This window comes from Pinus tabuliformis, chromosome 9, assembly GCF_031772625.1.
Source record: "Pinus tabuliformis cultivar Carrire ecotype Pingquan chromosome 9, CPIR1, whole genome shotgun sequence".
Classification (NCBI taxonomy): domain Eukaryota; kingdom Viridiplantae; phylum Streptophyta; class Pinopsida; order Pinales; family Pinaceae; genus Pinus; species Pinus tabuliformis.
Genome location: NC_142307.1, coordinates 1,122,657,739 through 1,122,682,914, shown reverse-complemented (window position 1 = coordinate 1,122,682,914; position 25,176 = coordinate 1,122,657,739). Strand labels below are relative to the sequence as shown.

At 36.9% G+C, this 25,176-nt stretch overlaps 1 protein-coding gene across 1 annotated transcript in view; it reads right to left on the bottom strand.

Annotated features, from left to right (window-relative positions):
• Positions 1 to 4,459: 4,459 nt before the first annotated feature.
• The window catches only part of LOC149152592 (uncharacterized), a 34,654-nt gene continuing 13,937 nt past the window's right edge, over positions 4,460 to 25,176 (bottom strand). Inside the window, exons 3-6 of the mRNA XM_089443535.1 lie at positions 11,813 to 12,200; positions 11,520 to 11,661; positions 11,191 to 11,316; positions 4,460 to 5,073 (exon numbers count right to left, since the gene is read on the bottom strand). Of these exons, the coding sequence (XP_089299661.1) occupies positions 4,692 to 5,073; positions 11,191 to 11,316; positions 11,520 to 11,661; positions 11,813 to 12,200 (1,038 nt within the window). The 3' untranslated portion in view covers positions 4,460 to 4,691. The remainder of the gene's footprint in view (positions 5,074 to 11,190; positions 11,317 to 11,519; positions 11,662 to 11,812; positions 12,201 to 25,176) is intronic.

The following is a 25,176-nucleotide window of genomic DNA, read 5'->3' as shown; positions in this document are numbered from 1 at the left end:
AGCCCTTGCTGCTTCGCAAGGATGGAACCTACATTAAATGGATGTCAAGACTGCGTTCTTACATGGTTCGATCAAGGAAGAGGTCTATGTAGAGCAACTCGAAGGATTTGAGATTTATGATCGAGAATCTCATGTGTGCAGGTTGAAGAAGGCCCTCTATGGGCTAAAGCAAACACCTCGAGCGTGGTATGAGAGGATCGATAGCTACTTGTTGAAGCTGGGATTCACTAGGAGTGAAGCCAACCCTAACCTTTACTTTAAGGTTATAGATGACAAGCCTCTCATACTGGTGTTATATGTTGACGACCTCTTTCTAATAGGTGTAGACCTTCTCATTCACAAATGTAAGAGGGAGCTGGCTTCTGAGTTTGAGATGAAAGACCTAGGACTTATGCACTACTTCCTAGGACTGGAAGTCTGGCAGAAACCAAGGGAGATTTTCCTATCTCATGGAAAATATGTGGTGAAGATATTGGAGAGATTCGGCATGGTGGACTGCAAGCCTGTAACTACCCCGATGGAGCTTAACTTCAAAAAGTTAAGCGGTAGTGCTGCCAAACCTGTTTTACGAAATGCTACCGAGTATCGTCAACTCGTCGGAGCATTGATGTTCTTGATGAACTTTCGTCCGAATATATGCTTTGCAGTCAACACATTGAGTCAACATATGGTTGAGCCTCACCACTCACATTGGATTGGTGCCAAGAATCTGTTGAGATATCTTCATGGCACGATCACTCATGGATTGAGATACACTGTCGGAGATGTGAGACTACTTGGATATATCAATGTTGACTAGGCAACTAGGGCCAAACTCCATGAGGGTCACCTTATTTATGGTTGCTGATATTTTTCCTAAATTCCTCTCAACGAAAGGTGTAGGATTGATCTAAAGATCATCCGATTCCGACAAGTATTTATGGGGATATGAATTTATTTATAATTACTTAACAAATTGTCAAGGTTGACCAGCAGCTAAGTGTGTGGCACACATGCCCAGCGTTTCATATAAATAGAAGAGAGGTTGAGTCATTTGGAACTCATTCATTCACTCATCTTCTCTCTCTCTCTCCTACGCATCAAAGGAGCCTCTCTCTCTCACACACTTGTGGCTGGAAAAGAAGACGTTCTAGGGCAAGGCAAACGAAGAAAGAAGGACGCTACGGCTGCAAGTCATCTCTTTGACCAGCGTTGACCAAGCATTGACCATCTAGGAGTATGGATTTGGTGTGGATGCCTCTCCTAGGCAGGCCGTAGATTTTGGCACGAAAATCGAGGTGATCTAACCCCTGGTTTGACTGGTGTTGACTGCCCTAGTTTGGGGCAACAAGTTAACTTCAGCCAACTACAGTTTCACTGCATTTTCAGGTTTGTTCAAGGGTTGTTTCTTCAAGCTGCTCGAGGGTTAGCTGACCAGAATTTAACCAATCATATTAGAGGTCAATTTCCACTCGTTTGACCAAGTTTGACTTTGCTGATCTAGGCTTTGATGCTGCTGATATAAAATTACAGAATTCTGATTTTGTACTATTTCTCTCTGTTGAACTATTGAAGATAAAAGAAGATTTGATCAAAGGGTTTCCCCGCATTGGGGTTTGTCCCTGGCTAGCTGCCACATCTTGTGTCTCTTGTCTTGGCTTGTTTTCTGTTGATCATTTAATGTTCTATCTGCACTTTACTTTATGTATATGTGATTGCTAATCTGTGGGTAATAAGAAGAAAAATAAGTAAACTGCTCTAAGCATAGAACATACCATAGTTTAATAGTTAAGCTGTAAATTTTTCACAGTACGAGTGTTTCAAGAGTTTTTCGCACAATAAATCCATTTATGCATTCAAAAACACATTTTAAATAAAAAAAGCTCAATCCAACCAAAAAATATTTTTCCAAATTCGATGGTACAGCAAACTTGTTTAATTTATTTGCATGACGATCAATTTTTGTAAGATTTCTAATTTAATTTGCATAGTTTCATTGATGTATAGCAAACTAAATTTGCAGGTGTTAGTCAAATTTGTTTTAATACGTATTTTATTGTCAATTTTACTTGAATAGGTATTTTGTTCGAATCACAAATTTAAGTTGTTTTTCTTGCATAATCCAAGTGGCCCAAAGATTTTTCAGTGTGCATTCAAAAACAAGTTTTTAACAATTAAGAATTCACAATCTCACAAAAATTGTATTGTAGTATTTTGACCAAAAAAACCAAAATGCTATAGAAACATATAACAGTTATGCAATGGATAGACAGGATGGCTTAACGATCCTATATATGTTTATTTTTTCCTTCTCTGTAATACTAAATTTCTCCTTGACACTTGGACAGTAGTATATATATATATATAAAACTTTATGTGAGGTGGCCAAAAATCAATGGTGGTAATTTCTGAAAAGTGAAATATGTTTAATATTTGAGATCAAAAAAATGACACTAATATCAAATAGAAAAACTAATTTATGTCACCAATTAAATATCCAAAATATTTAGAATATAACATAGTTACATATTTGTCTTTTTCATATTTTTTAATAAAAACATATAGTATATTTTTATTAAACCAAATCTCTTCACTAGTTATCCATTATTATTTATTAATAATTATAAGATTTATTATTTCTTAATATTTAGATTTTATCTTAATATTTATATTTATTACATACAAGTATACAATTTGCTGTCTAAATGAATTTAGAAAAACTTTAGTATTATGAAGTAATTTCCCCAAGCTTTTCCAATAAGGGAGGAACGCTTCCATAGCACCAATGACCAATATCTCCCACGTATGGCTCTGGCCATTGGATTAAGGGAAAAAAATTCAACACTCTAAGTGCTAAGAAGCTATCGTGTGTTAGCAGTTGCGGTGTTAGATACAATTATCAGGAAATGGAAACATAGCTTTCACATCGTATTGATGACCCATGAGTGTAAATATTCAGTTTGTCTCGATAGTTTTCAATGCAAGATGGTTCCAAATCTTCCTACTCCATAGCGCGAATGGTTATTGACAAACTAGTATAGGCAGATACACGTGATCTTGAGTCAGATAATCATAGTAAGGGCCTCCCCGGGGTCACTTCTTCAGAAATCTGTTTGCCTATAGTCAGAAGTCCATCCAACATCATGGAACGTAACTTAGCCAAATACTTTGCACGGTTCCAACAAAAGAAACAGAACTTGTTAGCAGCCCTGGTGCATGATATCGATGACTCATGAGAGCATGTATTTGGTTTGTTTTGATACCCTTCAATGCAAGATGGTTCCAAATCTTCCTACTCCTTTATATGATTGGTTATTGGCAAACTGGTCGAGGTAGCCAGATGTGATCTTGAGTGAGATAATCATATTGAGGGGCATCCCAAGGACACTGCTTCCAGAAATCTCTCCGCCAATAGTGGCACTATTTCTATGATCAAAGCTAAAGAAAATCCAAACTTCCAAACTTGTACAATCCAGTATAAGCATTCCCCTAGGTAAATATGCTACTTCTACACTCCCTTAACAGTACTTACCGCACGTGCATAATATCCCAGTGTGGCCACTAAACATCTTCATAGTAGATGTTTAGTGGAAGACATCGAGCAAAAGCTAATTGTAAACATCCTTCCAACTCCCATGTGGGTGAAATTTGAAAACCGTGCTTCTTGTTTTGCTTCTACGGTTGGAGAGTCAATACAATCTGATGGTTTCCCCTGTTTACATTGCTCTCCATTCATCAACACATTCCTCCTTACATTTCTGTGGACTCATCAATCATGTCCATGGTAGGGCACAAACTATGTATCCCTCTACGCTGATCGGGGTTTCAGAGCTAGAGAAACCCTCTGGAGACCAAACCATTATTTCCATATCCTTCTTTACAGACCTATTTCTGAATTGTGTTCTTCTCCATACGGAACTTATCTTAGAACCAATACGGTTGTATAATCAAGTTAGAATCCCTGGTTGCATGTAGGCTATGCACATCCAAGAAGAGACTTGGGCAGAGGGAATGAGAAACTTCCAAAGGACGTTAATGAAATTTTGATAGAATTATAGTCGGCCCTGGTTCAAGGCATTTAATAGTTTGGAAGGCCTATTATGTGTAGGATGACAATAGGATAAGCGCGCAGCTTCTTGAAAATATTGCATCTACCAGAAAAGCACCAAATAATAGGTACCACTCATGGTTGAAAACCATGTTCAATTTTACATGTGTACGTCTGATTACAGGTTTTCCATAGCATATCTAATTTTGTATCTAATTATAAATTTGGTTATAGAAATCAGTATTGCATATTTAATTTTGTAGAGATATCTAATTATGGGATTCCATTATTCTCGCCTCGCAAACTTGACCAAAAATATAAGCAATGCATTAGTGGAATCAGGTTGAAAATCATATGAACAGTGACATTGAAAGAAAATCATACGAACAGTGACATTGAAAGAAAATCATATTTTGTGCAATGGAACATGCCTTAACAGCTATAAAGGGAAATCCTTTTATTTAAAAAAATAAATAAATTGAATATAATGACCTCTCCCAACAATCCAGGCAGCTAACACCAGCGGTTAATGTACTACATATACTCGTCAAACAATCAAAACCATTAAAATAACTAAATTACGCACATAACACTGAGCCAGTGAAAGAAGGTAACAGCCTCATCGTCTGGAACTTTCGCACTTATATCAGAGGACTCACTTGGTTCAATGACTCAGCCAATCGAGACAGGAACAAAGCCCCCAGCAATACTGGAATGGATAGTCCTTAACATACACCTCTCTACTCAGGCCTATTATATAGAAAGTAAATGACCTATTACGATGGGTCATGATTACTCGTATAACAGGTACAACAGTGATTTGGTGTCTTTCACATATAACTCTTGCAGTTGGAGGAACAGGAGCCCTATCAGCAATAATATCAGACGAGAATTTGTTGAGGACAAATGAATCCGAGAAGTTTGTGGGCTTGCACTGGTAAGCCTGAACGTTGCACAATTGTACTCCTTTAGCTCTGTGAAAGACCTCATCTGGAACAGATGCTGCACTGCTACAGGCACTGACTTTCCTGGTCATAAGAGTCCTCCTACACAAGCACAAATCCAATTTGATCCCCAGACCAGTATTAAATGGTATATCAAAGCTTCAATAGCTATGAAAAAAATGTAAAAACAGGGGAAATGAAAGTCAGCAATGATACCTGACAAATAAATTGGAAATCAGGAAATAGGTAGAAACTGCCTCTTACACTTCACAGTGCATGAGGATTACACGTGTGATTTGAACATTTCAGAGATTTGCGGGATGATAGCTTCATGAGGTTTGGCTTCACTTGGAGATGATGCTATATTTTGGTTGCTTCTTACCCTTTTTTAGAGACTTATTTCTCCCATTGTGATGGATTGTTATTGGTTCTCTCTTTAAGGTGGCATATTTTGGTGGATGAATCAGCATGATAGTGAATAGTTGATTGTGATGCTTGCTATGTGAGTTATATTGGCATCATGGTATTTTGTACTCGGTATATTGTTCTTCATCTGTTTAGATGATACTTATCCTTGCATATATGATTTTAGAGCCCAAAGGGGTTGGATGATCATAATGATAACGTGGGTATTATGGCTCTTGATAGAACACCCTAGTAATTATTGATGGAGATGTTCATCAGGGTGATATGGCATGTTTTCAGTGGTTGGAGGGTCACATCTAGCATATGAAGGGTATTGGACGGTTTTGCTTAGCATTTGCTCAAATATTTGATTAGCCCTGGGTGCATTTTGGGATAGGAACCATCCACTAAGAGATTCCTAAGTTTTATGATCAAATATGGCTTCTCACGTGTTGATGTTTTATAGTGTAATTTATTTGGCATAGTTGAGCCTAAGTTGAGCCTATGTTGTGAGCACCCTAGCCTGTTTGGGGTTATCAATACTTGGATGACTTTATTATGACATGGAGATTTGAATTAAATGGAGCACTCCCCTTATTTTCACACATTTGGAGACATACTCGTATTTATTTGTATTTTATTGCTTGATCATGTGGCCATCCCCTCTTATTTTCACACATTTGGAGACATACTCATATTTATTTGTATTTTATTGATTGATTATGTGGCCATCTCCTCTTTCATGTAGTTGGCATGTATGTATTCTAGGCACATGGATTGAGGGTTATTGGTTGATAAAAAAAAGAAAAAAAGAAAATTATTTTAACGTTCACGAGGTTCAAGATAGTCTATGTGACAGATTGTTTTTTCATCTGGTTGATGTATTCGCTTTTTTTTGTGAAGCCTCACAATAAACACTCTCAGCTTCTCGACAAACTCTTCACTAAATAGATTATCCCAAGAGCTAGCTGCTAGAATATCTGCATAACTTTCCCTGTGGTCTTTGAAGGCCTCGCATTCTAAAATGAGGTGTTTTTCTGTTTCCACTTTTCCGGAAGAACAAAAAATACATACTCTTTCCTCCCACACTTCTTTAAGTCTTTTCCAGCGCCCTATTTTACAATGGAGTTGATGAGAATTAGTCCTTAACTGAGCAATAAGAATTTTGACTCTCCAAGAAATATTGGCATCTATGTACGTTTTTTGTTGATGATTATAAGTAAGATTAAACACTTCAATATAGTATTTTTCTCTCTCTAACTCCTTATCCCAAGTACACTTGTCAAACTCTTCTTCCTTGTACTTAGCCATTTGACGAAACTACTACACCTTGGATATCACATCATGGAGTTTTTACTTAACACGTGTGAGAAGGTTTTCCTATTTTTAAGATGCATGCACGTGTGGGATTTTTATTGATCTTTATTGTGGGCCAAGCCTTCTCTGGATATCTCTAGTAATTAATGCTCTTTCAGGGTGCATTTTGGCTTGGAACACCCGCACGCGCTCCTTGTACTTGCATATTATTGGTCTCGTAACTACGTTTGAATGGCAGGTATGAGAGGATACCTTTCGTGATCTGTGCTAGCTTATCAGCAAATATCATTTGACAGGATGATATGTGCTAGCTTATCAGCAAATATCTTTTGACAGAGTGTTGTGTTGTGATTGCTACAAGATCAACACCATAGGATGCAAATGTGGCAATAGCATCTCCAAAACGTAGTTATAATAAAGAATCCCATAAATATCAGGGCAGTTATTGTAATTTTAAATTATAATCTAATGAGGTCACAAATTCGTCTGGAAAATAGTATAAATTCTAACATGATTTTTGCTAAAATCTGGTAGAAATTTTGGGAAATCTGGGTTATAGCTGTCAAGCTTCAGAATTTTGGATGCTTAGCAAGATTTTAATGGTTTTGAATCTATTTCTACAATTAAAAAAAAAATATTCAAACACTACTATGATCAGATTTTTTGAAAACAAATCATCAAATTCCGAAATTTATGGCCTCAGTAAACAATGTCTTTCAAATTTGTCATTTTAACGCACAATTGACCAAGCGTACTATTGAGAATTGGTTATTGCTCATTTATTGCGTACGCGAGTGCACGATGTGAAGGTCGGGGCGGTTGGTTTGCACACCCCCCGGCCTGTTTCGAATCCTGCAGAGCTGCTGCCACAGCATATTTGTACTGATGATGGCATTCATGTGTCTCGATGTGTCGGTTCTGACACGCAATTTGTAATATATGTATAAAAAAGAAAAAAAAAGCCCATAATGCTTCTAAAAGAAACTAACCCCTCCCATTTAAAAAAAACAAAAAAACAAAAACAAAAACAAAAAACTACCTTGGAAGAGTACTATTGAGAATTGGTTATTGCTCATGTATGAAGGTTGTTAGAAAAGCAACCCACCTTGGAGGAGTTTGAGAGAGTTTGAGAGTACACATTAGAGCTTGTTTACATGGTCAGTCACTTTGGAAAAGACACTTGGCATAACCAAAGTCGCTTTGGAAAAATCACTGGGCATAATCAACATTATTTTACGAGTGTGGTCTTGTCTCATTGAGTTGGTTACATGAGAGTACTATTACATTGTTTACCTTAGAGATAAAAATGTATATTTTATTAGTTCTTATTAGAGAAGAAAGTGGATCTCAACCAACTTGTTGCTACTATTAGTAAGGAAGTTGTTGAGAAAGTTTGAATGGAATATTTTATTGTTATTTCTTGGAAAACTAAGGTCCCAAGGATCTAGTAAAACAATTATTTTTTATGTGTAATAGTTGACACTAAGTCACCTGGTTCAAGTCGCGATTCAATAACCTTGAAGTTAAATAAAAATTTAACGATGAACAAATTTGAGAATAAAATTCTGCATTGGGTTTGAAAAACTATAAACTTAAAAATATAGACTATAAAATTTAATATACTCAATCAAAATAAATTATCACAAGATAAAAGGTAAGAAGTCCAAATTGCATATATATAGATTATTGAAAATTATATATATATTAGTTAAAAATATTAAAATTATATCTATTAAAAATAGTTAAAAATATTATAATAATTTTTTAATTAAAAATAATTATATTTCTATTTTTAAAAGAAATATTTAATTGTCTGGAGAGGTAGCTCAATTGGTAGAGCTAATCTGAAATATGTGAAACGGTTGAAACTCGAGTTCAAATCTACTTGTTGTGACCGGTGACATGTTGAACGGTGACATGTTGATGAACGGTGTCATTTGCTGCATGTTCAAGATTTGGCTCTACGTTCAAGACTATGCCCAATATCTATTCTGAAACACCTCCCCCTGGTGGAGAATGCATTGAGGCTTTGGCTAAAAGTTTCATTGAAATTCTACTTGGATCACAACCTAATCAATAATATGAAAATATGATTAAAATATGATTAGTTTCATGTATATATTTTTCAAGTAAAGATACACGAAATATATTATGTATTTTTATGATAAGAAAAATAAAAACTCTAAATGTTATTTGTGCCCTGGGCTACAGGAAAAAAGATAAAGACAAATTATAACCCTAGAGATTTACTGGTAGTTACATGTCAGGCATTCCTCTAGATTACTAAAAAATTTATTGTTAAAACTTAATACGTTGATAAATAAAATTACTTTACGGGTTCAGATCATACCTACAATTTCTATGTAAATTAAAATATTAATAGAAAAAAACCTAAAAATATTTATTGTGTAATAACTTAATACGTTGATAAATAAAATTACTTTAAGGGTTCAGATCATACCTACGTTTCTATGTAAATTGAAATATTAATAGAAAAAAACCTAAAAAAATTTATTGTTAGAACTTAATACGTTGATAAATAAAATTACTTTTAAGGGTTCAGATCATACCTACACTTTCTATGTAAATTGAAATATTAATAGAGAAAAACGATAATCTAGGTGAAATGAAATAACAAAAATTAAAAATAACATTGCGGTGACTGCGGATAAAGCAGGCAACCCTCAAGGCTTTTGTTTGCCCCTCGTTCCCAATTGAACGATACCCATGGATGGCAAAGGCTATATACTACAACACGGCGGCTACAGAATGAGAGAAGGTAATCACTCCTATAGATGGGTAATCAATCGTGTCCGCGTGTGAAACGCTCATCGTCCCGTTTGAGAGCGCTCGGAGAAAGGAGGAATGCAATGTGACGAGATGAAATACAACGCCATAGAAAAAACAATGAAATGGAGGGTTTAATTTTTAACCTTTCAAGAAATGAATCTCCATGAATTTCGATGTAGTAATTCGAAATACTTCAAATTCCGACAAATTTCGAACCTGAAAGTTCAAATTAACCGAATCCAGCGGCTAAGGTTAAGAAAGACTTTATATAAAGAGTAGTTCTTCCCATTTGATGTATGTTTAGATTTGGAGAATTTCGCCTCCAGCTAATTTGAAGATCTAGAACCTAATGCAATGACATCCAGAAGGTAATGCAATTACATCCAGAAGGTAGGTTCGAGGGTTAGCTTAATTAGTCGAGTCTCTATTGTTAGAACACTTTTGCTATAGAGAGGTCATTGGTTCAATTCTCACTTTCTCACTTTTGCTATAGAGAGGTCACTGGTTCAATTCTCTTGACACCCTGGGGTGACACTCTATGGTTGAGCTGAAAGGAAGTGATCTTTTCGGTGGATCTGCAGGGTACAAATATTCAGTGGATATAGTAGTCACCAATCTCTGGGCCTGTGAACCACATAGAAAAAATGAAAAAAAAATGAAAGTACAAAGGTTTCTATCCTAAGAGTTGTATATAGTATATATTGAGCTTCACTTATTAAATGTTATCAATGTATATATTTGCAACAGGATATGATTGAAAGGGATAATATAAGGATGTGATTGAACCTATCTTTTTAAATTTGAGTTGTTGCAACTTACTTCTTTGAAGTGTCTTGTTAGAGGTTGATTTCCCTTTCAATACCTTTGTTGGTTATCTATCTGATGGAAATGTCAATGTTAGGGTCAAATCTCTTAATTTGAGTTGGATGGAATTTACTTTTTAATTTGATAAGCACATCCTCCATCTTTAAAGGTTCTCCTTAAATGGATTCTCCAGGTATATTTCCCATTTTATATTAGCAAATTAAGGAAGATTGTAGATTAATTCATTTCAGTTTTATGTTAGCAAATTAAGGAAGATTGTAGATTAATTCATTTCAGTTCTATCATGTCTTAATCAGATATAAGAGCATCACTCATAGTTCGATCCTTTAAATCCAAGCCCAATGGATAAGCAATATCTTAATCAGATGTAAGAGCATCACTCATAGTTCGATACTTTGAATCCATGCCCAATGGATAAGCAATAAGCTTGACTTACCCATATCATATTTTTATTTTCCTATATCAGCACTTTTGTTTTGCTAAAACCCCTCGTCGTTTCACCTTGAGCTATTATTGCCTAAGCTTTAGCAATCCTACGTTAGGAAAGCCCCCTTTCAGATGGAGAAGACCAACTTAATGAATGGGAGAAGGTTATTGTGGTGACATCTGATAACCTCTCAAGATTCCCGTAGGCTACCAATGCTCTTTTGGACTTCAACTAGAAAATGCTAGTTTGTGAGGTAACGCTGCCCGTGATTTAACATTTAGGCATGAATTGCTCTCTACAGCTTCAAGAATTTTAACTGCATATATTTCCCTACCTTTCCCGATTTTTCCATCATGTGTGAAAAAAAGCAGGAACAATTTTGAGTAAAAGAAAACTACAAGTGTTCATTTTCTCTAAAGCACAATCCAAAGACAAAATGTTGCAAAAATGTGTACCATCTGACAACAGCAATATTTCGGGTAAGAAGAGAACCATCTCCCCGGCACTTCTCACACTTGATAAGACCACGAGATTGGCAAACGGAACAAGGCATCCTTCCCTCTCCTTTACAGTCCCCACAACTGCAAACAATGCAAGCAAAATAACTGAAACTTGGAAAAAAGCAAACATATGAATACAGTAAAGTTTAAACAGATCAAAATATATAATCAGGGTAAGTATAATAGGGATTGAAGAAATTTTTGGTGACCATACAGTCAAAATATTTTTGATAACCACACAAACAGAAAGAAATGCCTGCAAGAGTTGCAAAACACATTCTTACATTGTATCCGATCCATCCGTGTGTGCAATCAGGCCCCTTCCATGACAAACAGAGCACATCATCGTTGTTTGAGTGGTATAGTATCCAGGTTCCTTGTTGTTGTTGCAACTAGGACAAGGCAGCTCACCACGGCCAGCACAGCCTGCCATTTTCCACATTCATGAAGAATAAATTAATTATGTCATTTTCTAATAAATTATGGGAAAGAACTTGATTAAAATTCAAAACCCATTTTCAGGTACTCTCCAAATATGTAAAATGTGCGGTATATTTCTGTAGCTTTGAATGCCCACCCGAACACTTTTCTACAGCATCGGAATGTGGAACCTTCACCCTGGCCTCTTTTCGTGATACAAACAGAAGTGGAAATTCTGATTTCATATCCAGTTCCCAAGGTCCAGGTTCTGGACCAGAATCTTTCCCATCTATTTGTCCACCAGCATAAGGTTCTACTTCTCCTATGACATCTCTCTCTTCAATGAAGGTTTCCAAGGTACCAACATATGCATTGCAATCTTCCACTGTATGTATTTTCCATCTACGAGCAGGCCGACTTCCCCAACAACAACGATGACCAACATGGTCTATAAGTAATTCTCTGATTTCTACCTCATCCAGCACCTGTGGACTGATAAAGCAAAGCACAGTCAGACTGTATAAATGCCATAAAAATATTTCTCTCTATCAAAACTAAAAAAATTACGAAGTACAAACAATAGTAGAATATCTTGCTCTTGATTGAACTCAAGAAAAACAATGCACCTCTCAAACGAGATTCCCCAGTTTGATATTAGTAAGGAAAAACAAATCTAATACAAGATATACACAAGAAACACCCTTAAAAAAGAAGATGAATAAAGAGGACTTAACCTTGAATATATCATACAAAGAAACAGAGTGGACATAACACACCAAATGGGAAAAAAACTATGAATTTCTAAGCAATTACTACCAATACTGATACACTGGACACCAATGAACACATTAAATGGCAATTGTTGATTATATCAAGCTCTGAAAATATGCATCTCAATACCAAACATATCCGCAAATATCAAACTAAACCCTGAGAAAAAACAGCATTTTAGCATATTATAAAATTAATGTCGGAATGCTGCCATAATATTGCATGTAAACCTCTGTAATAATTCACTGGAATGCAACAATTGTTCACGTAGTAATTAATAAAAAAGTTGTGATCTCTTTGCCTTAGAAACCCTAGCATTCAACGCCACTTCAGGCAATGGCAGCCACCTCTCCCCAGAGGAGAAGGCCCTCCCTCAGATCCAGATCTGAATCTGATCGCATTTCAAGCCTTTGTAGCAACTCTAGACAAGACTTCAAAATAAACTCTGTTGGAAATTCAATTGCAAGCATGAATTTCTAATTTTTATAATTACTTGTGACTGTTTATATATGTTTTCTATTTATCATTTACTTCATTCATTGGGTCATCAAGCAATTATACAAGTACAATGCACAAAAATGACAAGAGACATGAGAAATTAGGCCAGAGGCCAGGGAAAAGCCCCAATAAGGGAAAAACCCAGCAATCCTTTCCTTATAGAATCTTTAGTCAACAGGAAAAATCCAAGTCATAGATAAACTGACCAGTAACCCAAGTGCCAAGTCAGCTCTCCACCAAATCTCAACATGAAGTCTGTCACAAGATAGGCCATAAGTCTGTTCATAAGATGCCATCAGTCTATCTCCAATAGGACTGAAATTTGGCCTATAGTGCAACCTCGGTTCACAGGATTTATGTGCCTCTGATAGCTCGCATACCAGAAGAGACTGGTCCCTCAAATAGCTCGCATACCACAGAAGTCAGGTCCCTCAAATAGCTCACATACCACAGAAGTGCAGTGCCACAAAAGACTGGCATTATTACAGAGATGTAGCCTCAGAGAACTCGCATTCTACAGAAGAAATATTGCCTCAGACATTCGAACTCTTCTTCCACAAATGAGCACCAAATTGCTTGCCAAATGGTGGAGTAATGTTGCCAATACATAGTGGTTGCCTCATCCGAAAAGGTGCCTCTAAGAGCAGAGATGACTTGTTCCTTGGAAGGACGTCTTGGCAAATTGGAGGACAAATGACAGTCAAAAATTCAAATACACTTCTTTTACAAGGGTCACGAACAACATGCCCTTTTACATTTTCTTTTTGACCAAAACAAAGCATGAAGAACATGCTAGAAAACATAATATTTTTTCTTCTTTTCATTTTTACATAAAATACATATTGACACAAGTACAATGACAATTATGAAGACCGACCCCAGTTACAATTCCAACAAACTTCAACCCATTTTATCAAGAAGATCGATGAGCTTCCCATCATTCCTCTACCTTTGAAATCCTATCAAATGGCTCTGACACTAACAAGCAAGGGTCTAATCAGGCAATTTACTGGATTGTGGCCTTCTCCAAAGGCTATGTCAATATGAGCACAGAAGAACTGGAAGCCCCATCTCCAAGGAAAATTCTCATTCCAATTTTGCGCATAGGGTTACTTTGCCTTCCTCTTCCAACTCAACGAGGATCGAGATCTGAACTTTCGAAGTGGGACTTATTTTCATGGCACTCAAGGGATGTATCTGAACCGATGTACCCCTTATTTTAATCTCGAAAATGAGGTTCCTATCGCAGTCCTTGTCTTGGTTTGTTTACCTCATCTTTCGCTCCACTACCTGAACAAACCAACCTTCAAAACCATATGGAACTGTTGAAATTCAATTGCAAGATTGAATTTCTAGACATGATAATTACTTGTGACTTGCTGAATTCAGACTTCTGTGATCCATAATTAACAGAGAAAAGCTCTTTAGGATTAATCACATCGGATTTTGGCATTAAAAATCCCATGTGATTAATCTGAAAGAGCTTTTCTCTATTACTTGTGACTTGTTTATATATGTTTTTCCTTTATCATTTTTCTTTATCCATTAGGTCATCAAGCAATTATACAAATACAATGCACAAAAGACAAGAAACCCCAGAAATTAGGCCAGAGGTTTTTCCTTTATCATTTTTCTTTATCCATTAGGTCATCAAGCAATTACACAAATGCACAAAAGACAAGAAATCCCAGAAATTAGGCCAGAGGCCAAGGCAAAATCCACAAGGGGAAAACCCATCAATCCTTATAGATTCTACGTCAACAAGAGAGATCCAAGTCAAACTAACCAGTGCCAAGTTAGCATTCCAAATTCTGCCAAGTTAGCCCTCCAAACTCTACCTTCCTGTAGCTTCCATCATCAGAGACAGTAGCCTTCCTGTAGCTTGCATCAATAGAGATAGTAGCCTTCTTGTAGCTTGCATTACATAGAGATCTGGTGACTGGTCCATCAAATAACTCACATGTCATAGAGATTTGATCCAACAGAAAGCTCGCATGTCATAGAGGTTTGGTCCATTGATTAGCTCGTATATCATAGAGGAAGGTGCCTTGGGAAGCTTCCATTGTCACAAAGAAAATACCTCAGAAAAACTCGCAGTCACAAAGATGATACCTCAGCAAAACCTCGCATTGTCACATAGATGATACCTCGGGAAAACTCCCACTTTTTATAGAGATGATACCTCAGGAAAAATTCACACTGTCACAGAGATGATACCTTAGGAAAACTCGTATTGCTTACAAAGAGGATGCCTCTGAAACTCGCACTGTTTATAGAGAAAAGATATCACAGGTAACTCGCTTTACTTGAAAAGTTTATACCTCAGATTTCCATGCCACAGACCTGAATTACTCTTCCACAGGATGATCACCGAAATGGTGGAGGATAGGTGCCAATATATAGTTATTTCTCTGTCTAAAAAAGGTGCCTCTATGAGCAGATCTGACTTGATGGTTAGGAGGGCCAACTTGACAAATTGGAGGGACTAATAATGTTGAGAAATCTATAGGGTTTGGTGCATTGATTAGCTCGTATATCACAGAGGAAGGTGCCTCTGGAAGCTTCCATTATCACAAAGAAAATACCTCAGAAAAACTCCTAGCCACAAAGATGATACCTCAGCAAAACCTCACATTGTCACATAGATGATACCTCAGCAAAACCTCGCATTATCACATAGATGATACCTCAGGAAAACTCCCACTATTTATAGAGATGATACCTTAGGAAAAATTCACATTGTCATAGAGATGATAGCTTAGGAAAACTCCTATTGTTTACAAAGAAGATGCCTCAGAAACTCGCACTATTTACAGAGAAAATATATCACAGGTAACTCGCTTTGCTTCAAAAGTTTATACCTCAGATTTCCATGCCACAGACCCGAATTACTCTTCCACGAGATGATCACCAAATTGATTGCCAAATGGTGGAGGATAGGTGTCAATATATAGTTGTTTCTCTGTCTGAAAAAGGTGCCTCTATGAGCAAATCCGACTTGATGGTTAGGAGGGCCAACTTGACAAAATGGAGGGACTAATGATGTTGAGAAATCTATAGGGCAATAGTTAGGATGATTTCTCTTTCTATGATAACTGCTTGTGATATCTTTTTACTTTTTCTTACTTATTAACTTCTTCTCTAATTATTATGTTCGTTTATCATCAAACAACTACCAAGAACAATAGTACACAAGTACACAGTGTTGGAAAATCCATAGATTGGCAGTTAAATGATTTCCCTTATTATGACATTAACTTGTGATGTTCTTGTTATTATTGTTAGATCTTTCGATTTATCTTTTCTTACCATCAAGACTAATGCCAAACAATAAATAGAAGAGGACACAAGATGTAGGCACGCTGCCGGGGCAAAAGCCCCCTCGAGGGGAAAACCCAGTCACAAGTTCTTCCTTCAGTAGATTCAAAAGATGAGACAACCAAGACCCTTACAATTCAGACCCATGACATCCTCCATCAAGTCATCCTTGAAACTATAATGCGAAGCTTGTCTTTCACAATTCAACAATGATACCGAAATCATACGAACTTACTCACTGTAGTGACACTGAAACATCCTTTTCTGAGATTCTGTTGTGACACCGAGACCTCTTCTCTATAATCTGAATTCTTGTGATTACACTGAGAACATTGTTGTGATATCACCAAAATATTACCTCTGAAATGCGAGCATCTTTCCTCTGTTCTAGCACCGAATCTCCTTTGAAATTCGAACTTTTATGTGGTGAAAGAAATGTGAAGACCTTATGCCTGTATATATAGTAGTTTGACCATACAAATGCGCCGACATGACATTATGAAAAGATGTGTTACTGTTATAAGGCCGACATGAATATATTAGCTTGAAGATGATTTATTTTAGGTTGACTTGAAGACATTGATGAAGAGGTCGAGTTGATGACTTGCTGAAGAGGATGACTTGATGGAGGATTCTTTGACCAAACAATAAATGACTTTGAAAACAACCTAAAGCCTACAATCGAGGCTTGACCTATAATTGACCCAAGCATGAAACCCATGCTTTAATAAGTCAATTCAAATTAATAATAAAATTATTTTCACTTTCTTTTGACAAGTATATTTCATTTTGACTTCAAGTACAACTATGAAGACCGAACCTAGTTACATTTTCCAACACTCCCTCTTAACTAGGGAGGTATTCATATTTACATATAACCAAAGAGGTACATGGAAGATCTCAAACCACATCATCTATGAAGAAGTTTAGGCACCGTAATGCCATGGACTAGATTCCTAACCAGGGAAATCTATCTGGGTGGGACTAAGATGGACTCAAGATTTCAGCCTCTCTAGGTACCATCAGTCTGTCTTGCTAACCATCAACCCAGAGATCCAAGTGTGTGTCAGAGCTCAATGAACAACGCCACCCTTTCAACTTCGGGACCTAGACATCAACACAAAGTGTCGGCCAGATGTCCTCCCAGGCAATGATTCACTCACAAAGCCTCAACACACCTTGATCCGGCAGATCAAGAACAACAAATCTCTTCCGATCAAACTGATCGGTAACCAGCATGCTATCAAAAACTTCGAGAGATTTACCTGTACAAACACAACCCCAATCAATAATACTTTCATATGTACATAATCAAATACAAACCTCTGAGGTCTTCCAAACAACTTGATGTTGCTTCTCAACTTTTCATAGTAGGACTATCAACCGAATCTTTGACAAAAGATTCCTCAATCATATACTTTATTTTCCTACCTCATATGCAGCAACATATTCTTCAATCAGATTCTTCTTTCCTTATTCTCCAATTTCCTTCTCTCACTCATGGCCTTGACTAAAACTTACAGTTGTTAGTCCTAGTCTAGTGCATGACACATGAAGTAGAGAATCATATCTGTCACTCCCCCTTAAACAAAGAGGACCTAATCATTCCTATACAAGGAATATTCTCAACCATCCTCTTATCCTAGGGAGATTTCATCCAGGCTCCCACTTAACCTAGGGAGATTTCATCCACACTCCCTCTTAACCTAGGGAGTTCTACTTCTTTACGACATCGAAGAATCTTTCATGGCTTCCATCCTTCTTATCAGAAACATTCATATATCATGCTTATCATTCATATCAACTTTACTTCATGATCATCTTCACCAACTTTGTGATGATGTACCTGCGCAACTCAAATAGCAAGTACAACCAAAATTATAGAAGCATAAAGTTAGCCATATCAAAATCTTATAACAACGAAATCATTTAGACTTTACAAACATAATCAGCAAGAGACTATACTTCAATACTACAACTTCTTGCCCAGGTTTAGTTACAAACCTTAACTCACATTCATAGCTCATTAATCAAACTCATTAGGTCTAGGGTTTCAATATTCTTTTGACGACAAGTCCCTTCATATAGAAAACCCTAGAAATAAATCAAATCAATGAATCTAACAACTTTCAGAATTCATATGTTAGACTCCTCACTAAGATTTTCATACATATCCTAGATTTCATATATGAGCTTCAACAACCAAAACCAATCACAACTTAATCAACATCATGACTAGCATCTACTAGGGTTTGATGTAAACCCTAGATTTCCATTTTCAAATTCTCAGCAATCACTATATAGATTCATAAATTCCAATTGGTTATACATACTAGAGAATTTAGCTAGTACTAAAGTTTAGCTACTAAACCCTAGATTTTCCAAACATCATCCTAGACCATCAAACTTTGACTAGGGCTTGTTTCCAAACCCTAGGACTCATGACCATTAACACTTACGTCAACACATATATCTAGGAACTCATCAGCATATCATAAGCACATCATATGTCAAACAATATTAAATGTTAGAAATATACCGACCTAGACCAAGCTAGGGTTTCAATCAATGGACACATACCTAGGATTTCATTCCTAGGACTCTAAATACATAATAAGGGTTTTGTTTATAGACCCAACCAAACCCTAATGATCTAGGGTTTCATAACATAGCAAAGCAAACCCTACTATTCCAAAAATTTCGAAGGTTCGGGATCTCAAACAAACATCATTCAACCCTAATAAGTTAGGTTTTCATGATCATACCGAAATCCCAAACATGACATCATCAAAAACTTCAAATAGCATTTCCCAATAACCCTAAGCAGTTTAGGGTTTTAGACATTCACATTAGCATACCCTTAGCTTAGGGTTTTCCATAGAACATGTCTAGGGTTCTATAAAATCAGTGAAGAATAAGAGGGTAGATTTATCAAGTGACGAATCACCAAAATAAGAATCAATATGATTCAATATAGTTGTACATAACAATGTTAGTAATAGATTGTCAAATGAATAAACATTTATTATAAAGAAATCAATGTTTTATAGTTTAGAAGATACCTTTGTTTCTTGACAAACCTTGTAGGGACTCCTTGAAGTGCCATTATTTTGTACCTGTAACAAATACTTCTAGACAGAATATGAGATACCTAGAATATGATGTTAGCTCTCAATCTATAATGGAGGATGGAATCCTTTATATAAAAATCAAATTTATCTTTCCTTCCAATTAATACTAAGATTTTACTTGACATCCTAGATTGCTTTATAAATCCTAGAAGGTAAGGTTTAAGGTTCTTTTATCTAGGCTAGAATTATATAGACCATCTACGACATAATGAAAGCTTATAAATATTCATACCTTGAGTTTTCATGCCTTGAACTTCTTTAGTTGAGAGATCAATGATTTATAGGACTTGATGCTCTCCTTGGAAATTGTAAACACATTGTTAGATGACTAGAGAAAAAAGATCACAATACTTACTTGCGTTAGAAGTTGTTCTCAATCTGATGAATGTTGTAGAGAAGGCTTGCAAGAAAATAGTTGATGGCAGGTCGACTTGGTCTTGGAGGGTTTCTTGACACTTTAAAATACAAAAATAATTCCTTTCACAAGTTACAATGTGCCCGAAGGGGTCTTCAACATATGACAATGACTCTTTTGACTTCTTGACCTAGGACAAACCCTAGAAGCACACAATGGTTGCTTGAACTCTAAAATAAAAGACCGTGAGCATGAAACCCATGCTCCAAAAATAACAATAATATTTTTTCTTTCATTTTATAATATACAAGAATCAAAACTACATTTCATATTTATGAAGACCAAACCTAGTTACACACTTTTCAACACTCACTCTTAACTAGGGAGGTATTCATAAATGGTACATGGAAATTCTCAATCTGAAGAGATCTCATAAGAAGAGTCGGATTGGTAACCCATATGTTTAGTATCATAACAACCAACATTGTCACATAGCAATGCATTGACTAACAACTCTATCTCTCCACAAGATCAAAGCACAATGTTGACAAGACCATGATTTATAGACACCATAATCATTGTCTTTCAAGGCACATACTCCACCCGGGTGTTCACAGAGTATGCCCTTCTTGGACTATTTTTATCTTGGATAGCTAGTCCTCAACTACTCTTATTTTGGATGCCCTACCTCATCCTCAAAGAGTATCGGATGCCAGATGTTTACCCAATCCTCCATTATGTCTTCCCAAGTGAAGACAAGAATGATGTGTCTATCTCTCCCTCTCAACTAGGGAGGATATATCAACCAAACCAAACTTGTGTACTTAAGCAACAAGCTTCTTATTAGGAAGAGATTTTGTCAATATGTCAGCAACTTGCTCACCGGTGAAGATATATTGTAGCTGCAACACACCATCTTGTACTAGCTTCCAAATGTAGTGATACTTGTTGTTTATATGCCTTGTCTTTCCATGAATATTGGGTCTTCAAACAATCTTATACAACTAGTGTTATCACAATGTATCTGTTAATTTAGGCAACAATGGTATGTTCTATGCTTTAGAGCAATTTTACTTCAATTTCTTTATTAGCCCAGTATCAATATTCAGATTAGCAATCACATCAACATGATAGTAAAATGCAGATAGAACATAAAATAAATAGTAGAAGAAACACCCCGGTTCCAAGCCCCGAAGCGCGTCCTGTACGGAAGCGCCTAGGAAGCTTGGCCGGAAGCGGCGCTTCCGAATTCGAAAGCGCCGCTTCGGCTTTTTTAGCCGCTTCCTGGAAATTTGGAAGCGCTGTACGGAAGCGCCGCTTCCGAAGCGCCGAAGCGCGCTTCGTACGGCGCTTCGGGCGTCGGAAGCGTGGCGCTTCGGAGGAGGAAGCGTACGCTTCCCAGACGCTTCCGTACGCTTCCAGAAAAGCTTCCGGAAAAGCGTTTAGAAAATCATTTTTTTTTCAATTTTTTTTTAAATTTTAGGTGAGTTTTCTTGTTGGGGGTGGGTCCACCTTGGGTTAGGGTGACGAATGAAGGCAAAAAAAATATAAATATAGCAGATGCTCCCTCATGGTAATGTTAAATTCTTAAAGTGAAAGTGACATTCTCCTTTATTTTTCATTTTCATCCTTTTACTTAAATTTTTAACATTACCATGAAATGACTCAGGATGTTTGAGAGTGGTTCCAGCCTCATTGGACTTCATATGGAGAAAATAGAATTTCATATCCTATTCAAAATTCAGCAGACTTAACAGTTTTCAGGTATTCAGGATCAATGGGATTGTGGCATTTCATTAGATTATATCAAGTATGAAGGTATGCGATTAGCATTTAATCAAGAGCACCAAGCCCTATATGTACCCTGGTGTTGGTGGTGTTAATTGTTGAACTCCTTTGTCACGCGGCACGCCCTTAGCAAAAAATTACCTTTCAATCAAGTCAAAATCATCGATCAAACATGTTAAGCTTTTTCTACCATATTTTAAGTCTTGAATTAGGTAGTTTGATCAAAATTGGGCAATGTTGACTAATATCCCTAGACAATCGAGGTAGAGGCAAAGGCTAGACAAGAGGAGAAGAATCTAGATTCTAGATCATTAATGTACAATGGATGTTACACCTATCTTGATTTATGCAAAAATATGCATGTTTTCATGTCTTCTACAATTAATTTGGCATTTGGGATGTTTGTTTTGAGTATAAATGCAAAAAAATATAAAAATATATATATATATATAGCAGACGCTTCGCTTCCTAGATTTTTGGAAAATGACGCTTCGGCGTCCCCGCTTCCAAAAAACGCTTCCGCTTCGTGCAACATTGAAGAGGACACAAGATGTGGCACCAGCCAGGGACAAACCCGAATGTGGGGAAACCCTTGATCAAATCTTCTTTTAGTCTTCAATAGTTCAGCAGAGAGAGATAGCACAATTTACAAATCTGATAATTTATAAAAGCAGCAAAAGAGCCCTAACCAGAAAAGTCAACGCTAGTCAACAAGGCAGATTTGACCCTCAACAAATTGGTCAACTTTGGTCTCCAAACAACAAGATGAATCAGCCCTCAAAACAGCCCAATCAAAATTTGGTCAAACAGCCCACCTACGGTTAGCCCTAGCTGTAGTCAACGCTAGTCTACAGTCAACGTTTAGCCTCGATTTCTATGCCCAGAAATGTGGCTTGCCCAAACAGAGATAGCCCTCACAAAAACACAGTCAAAGGAGGTCAATGCATGCTGGTCAACACTTGTTCAAACTGTCCAGAAATTCGGTCTCTTGAAATTTCGCTCTCCTGAAATCTCGGACGTGTGGAGAGAGAGTGGCCCAGAAATTTGTACCCAATCAATGAGAGAGAGAGAGAAGTGTGAAGATGAGTGTGTCCGAATGAGGCTAAGTAACCTACTATTTATATGCAACGTTGAGGATGAAAAGACGTGACTGTTGGGCTTCTGAGCCTACATAAGTTTGTTGGTCGACCTTGACAATTTGACCATAATCAAAATAAATTCATAACTTCATTTGTACATGTCAGAATCGGATGATCGTTAGATCAATCCTACACCTCTCGAAGAGAGGAATCCAAGAAAAATATCAGTTGTCATAAATAAGATGACTCGTGTGGAGTTTGGCCCTAGTTGCCAATTTTAACAATATCACTGTAGGGTCCATTGGTCCTTCAAACAAGTCAGATAGTAGCTTCCTCAACCAGAAAGCTTCTCTGCTTACTTCACAGGCTGCAATATATTCAGCATCGGCACTACTCAAAGCAACTGAATCTTGCTTTCTGCTCATCCATGAGACCATGGAGGATCCCAAACTAAAACATCCTCCTGTAGTGATCCCTTCCATCCTACTCACTGCCTCCCCAATCGGAATTTGTATATCCAATCAAGTGGATATCATTCCTCCTTTCATATTTCAGGCAGTAGTGGATTGTACCTTGTAGATATCTCAGAATGTGCTTAGCTTCTATCCAATGATCATGGTTCGGCTCAACTTGGAACTGACTGAGAACATTTACTGCAAAACATGTCTGGTTGAGTATTCACAAAGTACATCAGTGAGCTAATCAATTGTCTATACCTAGTCGGATCTACTGGGCTCGATTCGGAACTCCTTAGTCTTCTCAAGTTTATGATCATTGGGGTTGTCATTGGTTTGCAATCCGTCATGTCAAACCTCTTCAACATCTCGATCACATACTTCCCTTGACCTAGATAGATCTCATCAGGCCCCTGCCAGACTTCCAGTCCCAAATAGTAGTTAATCAACCCAAGATATTTCATATCGAATTATGTTGCTAGATGCTTCTTGCATTCTTAGATTCGACCTTCTACACCTGTCAAGAGAAGATCATCCACATATAGAAGAATGATTACGGGTTCATCCTTCACAACCTTGATGTAGAGATTTGGATCAACATAACTCTTTGTGAAGCCCAATCTTTGTAGGTATGCATACATCCTTGCATACCATGCCCTTGGTGCTTACTTAAGGCCATATAATGCCTTCTTCAATCTGCAAACATATGTTTTTTTATCTTTGACTTCAAATCCCAAGAGTTGCTCTATATAGACTTCCTCATCAATTGTGTCATTCAAGAATGAAGCCTTGACATCCATTTGATGTATATTCCATCCCATCGATGCTGCCAAAGGGACCAGTGAGTATGATATAGTTGTATACCTTGTTGTTGGAGAAAATGTCCCTTCATAATCGATGCCTTCTTGTTGAGAGAAGCCCCTAGCCACAAATCTTGCCTTATATTTTTCAATACTTCCATCTGTCATATGTTTAATCTTGTAAAGCCACTTGGAAGTTACCACAGACTTGTCATCAGGCCTAAGTACGATCTCCCATACCCCATTCTTCATTATAGATTGGTATTCTTCGTTCATAGCATCTTTCCATTCTTGATGATTGACAACTTCTTCAAAATTGGATGGCTCTACTTCTATTAAATTTGTCATATATGTTGCATACCCTAAATATTTTTTGGGCTTCTTGCTTTCTCTAAATGTGCCTTTAGCTGCTCCATGACCCTCTACATCTAATAAAGTAGATTTCAACCAGTTAGGTCTCTTTCTAGCCTCGGGGATTACCACAGGTTGTATAGGTTCATTGGGACTTTCATCTTCATGATTTGATTCTTCTTCCTCCCTAGTAACTTCCTCTTCAAATACCAGAAGTTCTTCATCATCAGAGTCCATAGGGAGATCCTTTGATTTCTTGAATGCAATACTTTCATCAAATATCACATCTCAACTAACTTTTATTCGGTGTCCTTCTTTTATGTAGATCCTATAGGCCTTAGAAGAATTATTGTAGCCAACAAATGTTCCCTTCATGCCTGATGGATCCAACTTCTTTCTCTTGTCCTTTGGTATATGAATATAGATAGGACAACCAAAAATTCAGAGATGATCCACGCTTGGTTTCTTCCCAGTGAATGCTTCTTCAAGAGTCATGTTATCTAGTGACCTATGGGGACTTCGATTTTGTATGTATACAGTTGTCTTTGTAGCTTCACCCCACAAAAATTTCGGCAAATCTTGATCATGTAGCATAGCTTTTACACTTTCTTCAATGGACTGATTCTTTCGTTCTATGACTCCATTTTGCAAGGGATTATATGGGACTATCAGCTCCATCTTAATCCCAGACTCCTTATAAGGCTATAATTTCCTTGGATGTGTATTCTCCTCCATTATCAAATCTTAATATCTTGATTCTCCTTTCTGTAAGGTTCTCTACTTCAGCTTTGAATTCTTGAAATTTGATAAATACTTCATCCTTGGATTTCATTAAGTAAACCCAAGTTTTCCTTGAATGGTCATCTATGAATGTGACATAATATAGATGACCTCCAAGTGACTTTGGAGTCATAGGACCACAGACATCAGAATGAATAAGATCCAAGATTTATTTTGACTTTGAAGCACTGCTTC